The sequence below is a fragment of the Chamaea fasciata genome, unplaced genomic scaffold, assembly GCF_029207755.1.
Source record: "Chamaea fasciata isolate MVZ Bird 193981 ecotype frontalis unplaced genomic scaffold, bChaFas1.0.hap1 SCAF_18, whole genome shotgun sequence".
NCBI classification, from domain to species: Eukaryota; Metazoa; Chordata; class Aves; order Passeriformes; family Sylviidae; genus Chamaea; species Chamaea fasciata.
Window position 1 is genome coordinate 3,105,453 of NW_027094103.1, and position 10,945 is coordinate 3,116,397.

The 10,945-nt window shown below is 45.9% G+C and overlaps 1 protein-coding gene across 1 annotated transcript; it reads right to left on the reverse strand.

Annotated features, from left to right (window-relative positions):
* Nucleotides 1-795: 795 nt before the first annotated feature.
* DRG1 (developmentally regulated GTP binding protein 1) lies at nt 796-6,261 on the reverse strand. The gene is made up of 9 exons (XM_066199377.1): nt 6,151-6,261; nt 5,849-5,972; nt 4,851-5,026; nt 4,395-4,464; nt 3,669-3,838; nt 2,814-2,944; nt 2,437-2,604; nt 1,381-1,503; nt 796-911 (listed from the first exon to the last, which is right to left on the reverse strand). Exons 1-9 carry the CDS (start codon nt 6,190-6,192, stop codon nt 812-814), a joined length of 1,104 nt encoding a protein of 367 aa, XP_066055474.1. The 5' UTR covers nt 6,193-6,261; the 3' UTR covers nt 796-811.
* Between the last annotated feature and the right edge of the window lie 4,684 nt (nt 6,262-10,945).

A 10,945-nucleotide genomic window follows, 5' to 3' on the forward strand; every position in this document is an offset into this window, starting at 1 on the left:
TCACTTTTGTCTTCTTGAATGTATAATAATAACATGAGGGGGAGTGTTTTTTGTGCATCTAAACACCCCTATAATTAAACACCCCTACTTCCTTCTTGTAGGAGAGCAAATGCTAGAGGCTGATGCATTTGATAAATGCTCTTGCCATGAGCTAAAAGCTGCTTTATTCATCTCTATTAAGCAATGGAACCACTCTAAGAGCAATGTGCTTCTCTTGGGCACCTTCTCTGTCTAAGCAGGCAATTGTTTTAAGAAAACTTAAAAGCCTTCAGTCATCCAGACACAAGCAGCTAGCTCACTTCCACTAGTCTAAACAACTGAAAAAGCAATTGCTCCTGAGCAGAACTGACCAGCTTTTCCACAACTGCAGGACTATTAATAGCCTTGAAGTAGTCCAACAAGAACACTTCCAGATAAAGGCAGCTGGAACTCTGTCCTCTAGCATTGTTTCATAAGATATGGTTCTCTAGCCCCTGCTTTTCATGTTTTGTTCTTAGAACAAAAAAAAATTCCTGATGTATGAACTTTTTTTCTAATTTGGAAAGAGATGTACCAGCAGCAGAACCTTATCCCTGCAATCAAAGCTTCTTGTAAGATTTTGCCCTTGTGAAAGTCACATAGCCAGAGTTTTTCATCTCTTAAGTTCTGCTGGAAGGAGCCCTGCAGTGTAGCTGGCCAGAAACATCACTTTTATCATGCAGCAAGGTACTACAATAAAAGGCTATTTCTAAATCAAAACTGGGGGAGGGGGGTTGTCACTTACAATAAATGACAAATTTCAGGCACAGCAACAAACCGTGTAAGAATAACTTTATTTCTTCACAATCTGAATAACATCCTCATCTTCAAGAGTATGGTCTTTACCAACTTTTTGAGGGTTGTGTTTAACAGATGAACCCCAGACCAGTGCACTGAAAGAAGAAAAATCAAATTTAAAAGGCTTAGAAGTATGATACGCAATCAGAACAGCAGCTATTTCTGTCACAAAGCTAATACAGAAAGCAATGCTTCCGAGCTATTTTTATTCTCCTACAAGTACCTGGCTGAGTGGTTGGTGTGAACCAGGGTTAGAAATAGACAGAACAAAGCCTGAAGTTGTCCTAAGTACCCAAGTGCATGGGACAGTGACTTCAGTGCTGTGTCTAGTGCTGCTTTTAAATAGCAAAGTAGATTTTTCTCCACAGAGGACATTTATGTGGGAAAGAGCATTGGAATATAAAGTACAGCAACTGAAGTACTATGTTTGCTTATCACAGGCAGACTGATTCAATTTAACATAAAAAGGTCCTAGTATTCCCTTCTAGTCTAGAAGAGGATGAAATAATATTCCTGAAGGTAAGGTATTTTCTATTCTATACATTCTTTTACAATAATACTTACTATTTGAAGTCTTTTATGAGATTTTTGTGGATCTTCATGCAAAAATCCTCCACTGTGGTCTTGCAGTAAGGTAGTACCACAGGAGAGGTGTAGTCTGGGAGCTGCCCTTTAGGTTTGGTGTAGCTGTAACACAGATGGAACACTCAGTCAATACCAAAACTTTATTTTTCAAACTCATAACGATATTTCATCAGTGATTTGCACTGTCACCCCCAGAGTGGGCCAAGTCCCACTACTCCAGTGGTGACAACGGATACACTGCAAAATGTTTGGTGGAGCTAAGCTGAAAATGCACCTGGGCAGCCAAGTGGCTGCAGTGGGTTCTGCCTTGTAACTGCAAAGGTTTCTCACTTGTGAACTTTCTGAAGGTGCTTAAAAAAAAAGCCAAATTACAGTAGTTTTTGGGAAAGAACATCTTCAGTATTATGGTTCCAACTTGTCCTTTTTTTTTTCTGTGAAAACCTCAACATATATTAGAAAAAGCACGTGGTGAAGTCTATAGCATAGATATCTAGACCACAGATACAAAGGATTGTGAAATGCCTTTTCATGATACACTCTACGTTATCACAAGATGATAGATATAAATTTAAAGGCAAGTACTGTATTATGAGTATTGGTAAATTCATTCATAAATTCATCAAAAAATGCCTAAGAATTACGAGGTAAACCTGGAATCACTTGTAGTAAAAATATCTGAAATTCTAGATGAAGAACCAAGTTCTGTCAAGAGAGCTGCATCCATGACAGACTGAAAAGATGATTACATCTGGAACCACAGTGTTCCCACAAAGTTTGACAAGAGTTCCATGTTTTCAGGAATTTTTTAGGATGTGCTTTGGTCTTGGTTTCACAAGGTTCTCATTTAATTCCCCTACAAATTCAAACCAGTACTTGTGGCAATGACACAACAGCTAAGACGAGCACAATTCCTGGGTTGCAAAGCAAACACCAGTTAATCGAAAAGCATTATAAAATATTCCTCATCCATTCCTGAGACCTTTTTCAGTCTCAGCCACACACTTAACTCCACAGAAAGCAGCAATTTTGACTCACATTCGGACTAGTTTCAAGTAGTCCCAGATTTTCTCCAGCAGATCATCAAAGTTCCAGCGATGATGAGCAGATATTGGTACACAGTGGGGTACTTTGTAAATGATATCTAGCTCTTCAATGGAAATTTGGTCAATTTTATTTAGGACATAAATGCATGGGATGTAAACCCTGCAAAGAGAAAGAAACTGTCAGAGCAACCTGACAGCCAGCACGCTGCTACCTTTGCTGCAAAGAAAAAAATGTTTTTAAAAAGCTTATCCCTATGTTGATGCCACATTGCTGGCTCAGCCTGTGTGGGAAGCAAACCCAAAAGACAATTCTTTTTCTCTGTAACACAGAGCAATGCAGGTGTGCCACAGGCAGGGAGGCAGCAGTACCTGTTTCCCTCCACAACGTCAATCAGGTCGTCGGCAGTGGCGTCGCTGCGCAGGGTGACGTCGGCGTTGTGGATTTTGTACTCTGCCAGGATGCTCTTCACTGTCTCCGTGTCCAGCTCACTCTGGGGACACTGAACACAGACACACACAGCGTTAAGGACTGCACAGCTAACAGCCAAGTCAGTATTACAATTAACAGTGCTCTCACCCAGCAACCACTGCAAATACATTACTAGATAGAATAGCTGCATTTTAAGTTACTGGACCTGACTGATTGCACCATAGCTGGTCTGAGGAGAGGGAAAATCAGACTTAAATCCTAACAGCTTCGTTTGTATTAATGCCCCACTGAGAGCAGCAGTCAGACATTGCAGAAGCAGTGTTTCCTTTCAGTTTGGGATCAGGTGCATCACAAACCCATGAATCCTCTAGTTCAGGGCCCAGACAACTACACTTCAGGTACTTGGAGCACAGAGTTCTGACTTCTGGTATCTCTGGCTATTTCTGTGCTTTTAAAGAGTCAGGTAAATGGGTTGCAAGGCCTGAAACTCTGAGCAACCCTCTCTGGAAGAACACTGTAGCCACCAAATAAGAGGCAGTTTTTGCACACTCTCCTTTGGATCTCAAACTTATGTGTGGAGAGCAACCAAGGCTCTGTTTTGAGGGCAAAGGAGTGCTCAGGCTCCAGGAGAGGTGTGGATGGCCTCTAAGGAAAGTAACTGACTGCAGCACAGCACAGCAGTGCAGCTCCTAAACAAGTCACAGCACAGCATTGCCCCAGACATACTATCAACTACAAATGCCTCTTCCTTCAAGCAATTTGTTAATTTTGGTTAAAGAAAATTTCCAACTTACTGTGGCTGTAAGGTTAATGCCTCCTTTATCCTTTTTTTTAAAGCCAATATTGGGGGGCTTACTATTCAGACGAATTCCAAATCCCTCCAGTTCATTCTCAATGATTTTCTTGTGGCCAAGGGGTTTCAGCACATCCAGTACAATCAGAATGAGATTACAGGTTCGAGCAACTAAGCATCAGAAAAAGAAAGTCACCTCTCAAAAAGCATGCTCACACAACCTGAGACAAAACAACCACAATATGGCTGGGTGGACTGATGACATGAAACCCCTGAGGGGGAGCGTATTCATCATTTTTAAATGCCAGTGTAGGACTGAAGTTTATTGTGCTAGCCAAGCCTCACTGATAGGCAGATCTTTACATGCTGTAAGAATGACAGAGGCTGGAAAAAATCTTCCTGTCTCCGTTCAGACATCAAACTGAGGACAAATAACTGGGTGAGGAAATTAAAACAGCAGCCTTGTTTAGGATGGGATCACATCTGCCTGCAAAACTGGCAATGCGCTTTCACTGAAGTGTCAATGCAGTGCATAAACCCAGCAAGCGCACAAAGCCAGAACTGAAAACAATATTAAAGCAGCTCCTGCTTCTCAGCAGGCAGCTCCAGCCCAGCAAACAATTCAGCGTTTTAAAGACATTAGAGACAGTGATCCAACCCCCCACACGGCTGTACTGTGTTAAAGGAACCAGTGACAGGCTGCTGTCTGCAGCTCCAACACACTCACCTGCAATGACCTGCCGTCCTCTGCCTTTACCATCTTTGGCACCTTCAATAATTCCTGGCAGATCAAGCAGCTATTTGTTCACAGGAAGGAAAGTATCACATGAGAAAAGTATTCTTCATTAAATCAATCCTACTTTTACCCTTCCAAGCCAGCCGCAAATGTGAACAGGGTATGACAAGACTGTTTCCCATTTGATTGTTCTCTACTGTATTATCCCATGTGCCCTACTGGTACAGTGGAACAGATCATGTCACAGGGAATAATTAGAACTACCACAGGAACTTCTTCCCAGAGCACAGTGAAAAGCAGGGAAAAATCCATACCTCGTGGAAATATTCCCAAGGTATTCTCAAGCACTTCCACACATCACTTCCAACCTGCTGATGTCAGGCCACTCAACCCTAACAGCACAGCACCTGTGCAGCCCATCCTCCCCTCACAGACACAAGATCTCACCTGGATCTTTGCTCCTTTGTACCTAATGACTCCAGGCACAGTAGTCAGTGTGGTGAACTCATAGGCTGCCACTTCAGAGTACACACCAGCAAGATTACTTAGGAGAGTAGATTTCCCCACTGATGGAAAACCCACAAACCCAATGCGGGCATCACCTGTCTTTGCAACGTCAAAACCTGCAAATAAGGAGTAGAATTATTTGTCCAACGATTGACATTTTCTATATTCTAATGTTCTGGACAGCAGACACACTATTTTTTTTAATATTGCCTGAGCAAAAGCCAAGTAAGTGTTCCTAGAAGGATGAGAGTGGGAAATTGATTGTTCACAATCTTTATTGCCTTGTATCACTTTGTAACACTCCATGACACGTATCTGTCTACTGAATAATAAATATCTGTCTAAATAATCTAAATATCTAAATAGTAAGTATCTGTCTAAGAAAGTATTGGCTGCAAAGCTTCACAGTGGACTGTGTTCGACTTGAGTGTAAGTGGAGCATTCCCCTTAAGCACTGCGGCTTAGGCAATTCACACTTTTATGTATTAAAACAGATGGCTGTTGTAAAGGTGCTTCTTCGCGTAAAAACCTTAAGATTTCTGCAAAGATTATAGCAGCCAAAATACAAGAGCACTTTCATCTACACTTCAGGAAGGGCTCCACCCCACAGCCTCAGGAAGGGCCACGGATCCTGGTGAGAGATCCTGTACTGGGTAGGACAAGAGAAAGCGAGGAGGGAACAGGCTGCCCCGAGCTGTGGCTGCCCCATCCCTGCAAGTGCTCCCGGCCAGGTTAAACAGGGCTCCGAGCAACCTCATCTAGTGGAAGGTGTCCCTGCCGTGACAGAGGTGTAGAACGAAGGGATCTCTAAGGTCCCTTCCAACCCAAACCCTTCTGCGATTTTATGACTGTTTAGTGGATAATCTGACACGGTTTGTGCGGACAAGAGCCCCACAGTCCTGTGGAGCCCCGTCACGCCTCCCGCACAGACAACGCACCTTCCCCGGGGCCGCCGCCGCCGCCTCCCTTGGGGGTGATGAGCTCCCGGCGCAGCTTGGCCAGGCGGGCCTTCAGCAGCCCCAGGTGATGGGCCGTGGCCTTGTTCTTCTGCGTGCGGGCCATCTGCAAGGGCACAGCACCGAGGGCTCACACCGGGAGGGCTCCGCCGCCCTCGGGCCCTGCGCGCCGCTCGGGGACGGGGCCCCGCCACCCCTCCTTCCACGGCGCGGCCCAGCGGCCGTCCCCCTCCCCGGCCCGAGCCCCGCGTCCGCCCCGTCCGGCGCTCCGCGCCCGGCGGTACCTCCGCCTCAATCTCGGCGATCTTGGCCAGGGTGCCGCTCATGGTGGCGCCGGCCCCGGCCCGCCCGGCCGCCCCTCAGCCGCCGCTCCCGGCGCACCGCTCGGGGCCGCGCACGCGCCCGCCCACCTCTCGCGAGAGGCGGCGGGCGGGAAAGGGCGCGCGGCGCGCGCCGCCGGCTTCGCGCGCTGCCCCGAGGGGAGGCGGCGCAGCGCCCCCTGGGCCGTGCGGAGAGCGCGCGCCGCCTCACAGGAACTGCGGGCAGCGCTGTGAGGGGAGAGCGGGAGCGAGAGATGCCCGAGTGTGGGACCCGGGTGCCTGAGGGACCCGTGTGCCTGAGGGACCCGTGTGCCTGAGGGACCCGTGTGCCTGAGGGATCCGTGTGCCTGTGTGATCCGTGTGCCTGAGGGATCCGTGTGCCTGAGGGACCCGTGTGCCTGAGGGATCCGTGTGCCTGAGGGATCCGTGTGTGTGAGGGACCCGTGTGCCTGAGGGATCCGTGTACCTGAGGGATCCGTGTGCGTGAGGGACCCGTGTGCGTGAGGGACCCGTGTGTGTGAGGGATCCGTGTGCCTGTGTGATCCGTGTGCCTGAGGGATCCGTGTGTGTGAGGGACCCGTGTGCCTGAGGGACCCGTGTGCCTGAGGGATCCGTGTGTGTGAGGGACCCGTGTGCCTGTGTGATCCGTGTGCCTGAGGGATCCGTGTGCCTGAGGGACCCGTGTGTGTGAGGGATCCGTGTGTCTGAGGGATCCGTGTGTCTGAGGGATCCGTGTGCCTGAGGGATCCGTGTGCCTGTGAGATCCATGTATGTGAGGGGTCCGTGTGCCTGTGAGATCCATGTGTGTGGGAGAGATTCGCGTGTCCATGGGATCTGTGTGAGAGAGAGATCCATGTGTGTGGAGGAGATCCCTGAGTGTGTGAGATCCGTGTGCGTAGGAGGTCCCTGTGTGGGGGAGACACGTGTATGTGTGTGAGGTCCGTGCACAGGTGATGTGTGTGTGTGAGATCCGTGTGTGTGTGATGTGTGTGTGAGATCCGTGTGTCTGTGCCCCGTGTCCGTGTGATGTGTGCGAGGCAGAGCGCGGCTGTGGCGGCTGCGGGGTTTCGGAGCCGGCGTGAGCCCTTGGCGGGGGCCGGGGCACGGTGCCGGCGAGGCTGAGGCGCTCGGCCGTGAGGGGCAGCCGGGCGGCGGCGCCGGGAGCAGCCGGCGTGAGGCGATGGGTGTCGGCTGTGAGAGAGGACGGTGCGAGCGGAGCTGTGCGCTGAGGCAGCGGCCCCGCAGGTGTGAGAGGAGCCGGGGGTCTCGCTGCCCGCCAGGGGATGCGGCGTGTGCCCTTCCCGGGGTCAATCCGGAGCAGCCTCTCCGCGGTCCATCCTCAGCCCGCCCTGCCCGTGGCCAGGTGTGTGTTTGTGGCAGCCCGCGTTCCGCGGCGCTGCCGGACCGGGCGGCGCTGCCGCACTGCCCGCGGCGGAGCCTTCCCGAGCTGCTGCTTTGTCAAACCGGGACTTCATGCCGGAGCTTTCTCACGGCTCCTTTCAGCTCGGCCCCGGCCGTACCACTTTGCCCCAGGGACATCTGTAACTCTGCACTGAATGTCGGCTAATTAAATAGAGAAAGGATTTTTTTTTTTTTAATTGTCCCTTCAAACTTTAAAATGCCAAGTATTTCCAGCGTTTGGCTGCTTCACAAGAAGCCAAACGATTGGATTTCAAATTAAAAGTATTTTTATGATAAGGAAATACGATTTAATCATTGTTCAGGATTTTGGTTTCCAAGTTTGTTTCCATGTCATATTTCATCTGAAATAGAATATTTTTAGAAACCTTTCTGTCCATGTTCAGTATCCTTTCCAGGAAAGCTCTTCTACCTCAATTTATTGCAAAGTCTGTTTTTATAGGGGGTATCTAAATGTAAAACTTAACTTAAAAAAAAAAAAAAAGGGCAAAAATACACTCTTCTGGGCCCGTAGTGTGAGCACTTATACACACCTGCCACATCTTCAGACAGAATTCTGAGTATGTTACAATTGACAAAATTTACTAACCTTACAACAGTTTTGGTGATAAAATTATTATGGAATCATTACATCTTCTTTAACTTACAGTGAAAAGGAAAAAAAAAAAAGAGTGCTAGTGCAATGGGAACCACATTGCTATTTGTGGTCTCTGCCTCTGCATTTCCCTTTTTGTCTCATTTCAATCAAAAAAGCAGCCTTTGTTGTCATAAACTGTTTATGGTAGGAACTGTCATTAATATTAGCTTATACAGAGCTTACTGAAATAGAATCTCAAATAAAATGGAATTACTATTCCTGGCAATGTTAGTTCAGCTAAGCTAGGGTAAATATAAATGCACCAACCCACTGTATATTTGTTCATGGTTTTCTAATTATTCCTTGTGAACAATATCCTTCTGCAACAAGGGACAGAGATTTGACCCTGGTATAAATTTTTCCCGCTTACTTCAGGTGGAGTTGGACTTGTTTATGGCTCAATTGAATTCAGCCATACAACCAGTCCACATTTGTGGGGTTTTTTACCAAAAGGAAAAACATTGAGAAAAGTACAGACCCTGAATGCTCAGTCAGGGTTTAAGACCCCCCCTCTTTTGTGCAGTAGATCGTGGTTAACTTCAGAACTTGTTGCTAGTTGTTCTTACAAACTCCAAATCTCATAAACTGAGTCTTACTTAAAATTATTTTTCGAAGTGGGGGCTGAATGAACAAAGAGGTCAGTAAAATACATGGTGTGAAAATTTAGTTACTGGCTGGTTTGCGTGTTCCTGGTTTATGTTTCCACAGTGTTCTTAACATACAGCTGCTCAGTAAGCTCTGAAATTCTTTTTTGCTCAGAAAGTTCCTGCAGCAAAGGCTATAAGGAATTTATGCACCTAAAAACTTCCTTCAGTGTCGAGTATTGTCCTTAATTACCTGAAGGGAGAAAGACTTTAATTAATAGAGATAATTAGCCTGATTTTTGGTAGCCAAATTAACACTTTCTAATCGGTTAGGATTATGTTAGGATTGGTTAAGATTTAAAGCAGTTTATATTAGTTTATAACAGCACCATCTTTTAAGCTTCAGAAAGGCTTGTTCAACAGAGCTTGTTTCCACGTTGTGAAGAGAGTAAAGTTACTTTTATTTATTGTGAGTACTGCTGTGAATTTTTTAATATAAAGGTGTTGTATGTGATATGGTGCTTAGAGAACAGGGGGGTTCTGACCATGGGAAATAAGGTGCAGCAGCTGGAAAAATGACTGAAGGGTGGGCGAGTGGCAATGGATAAATTATGTCCCCCGAGGACTGCAATCAAAACTAGAAAATAGACTGCAAATGATAAAACCTTATTAAAGAAAAAGGAGAAAAAAGTCACTCAGAGAAGGGTAAAATCAAGGAAAATATTAATAGAAAATTGGATGCGATGTCAGGAGAGGAGAAAAGCCCCCAGTAGAACCAGAGAGACAATGAAAGAAGATGTAAGAGACTGAGATCTGCTTGAAAGGTTAATTGAGCTTTATAGTGGGCACTGATGGAAGATGGAGTCTGTGAATTGCCATCTTTTCCAGTAAAATGTATATGTGTGTTTTTTAAATTGCAATCATTCCATTTAGGAAATCTAGATGAAGTGTAACAGGGGGAATACTTCCAAAGGCTTTAACTTGCACAACAGTCAATCTCTGCTGGGACCAATTGTCTATACAGTCAGGAGACACAGAGTGAAGGTTCAGATCTGAAGTCAAACCCACAGATGATTAAGTAGTGGTATGAATGACTAACTGATAAACTGTATATCGCTTCAGCACTTCTCTAACAATATTCTTAATAAGATAAGGAAAGCAATATACTAAAGGGTATTCAGCAAGGGGACGACGGCTGCATCTGACATAAAGGCTGTCTCATCAAACACTTAAGGAACATGACACAGCGTGGAATCAGTGATTGGGAGAACCCAGGAGTGTTTGTTTCACCCAGCTACAACGACAGGAATGTGACTGAAATGGCACATACCTCATCAGCAAGAGCTGAACCATGGAGGGCTGTAGGAAATTGGCTTTCAGAAATTCATCTTCTACACACTCCAGTCCCGCTGACACTGATTTTGAGCAAGTCCTTTCCTTTACTTGTGCCTCAGTTTTATTTTTGCACAACAGGAATGTGCAGCTGCCGCAGAATGATTGAAACTTTCGTGTTTCCATAGCATTGCCCTGCAAGTATGATAACTGTAGTTCACTGCCATAGGAGACCTCAGGAGCTAATGCATTCAGGTTTTATGCCAAACTACCAATTTTAAATAAGCTTCTTCATTAGGGGTCAAATTCTGAAATTCTTTCTAAAACAACTAGTATTTTAGCTTAAGTGTTTTACTTACATGAGATGGTGAGATGCAAACAAAGTATATTAAGAAGAGGCAAGTCTTTTGGATAACCATGTAAAATTTCTCATTTTACACTACGTGGTAAATACTACGAGTATGAAATTAATTGTGATAACTCGTGTATGCTCCATTAAAATCACATTAAGTCCCTTGTTAAAAATAAGCAGTGTGTGCTCACCTAGTCAGGTTTGATGTTCTTTCCCCTCTTTTATATTCTAATAAATAACTCAAATACTTGTGGATATGAAGTTTATTCACAGTGCACTGAGAAGGTCATTTTAGCTTAAGAGCCACTCTGGTAGTACAGTACTTGTGGTTTTGGTAATTCACCTCATGCCAGAAGCTGCTGACAATACTGGCAGCCAGCTGATGCTGTGTGTTGGTGGGCTTGCTACAGACTGCATTTCTAGATTAGTGGTGGG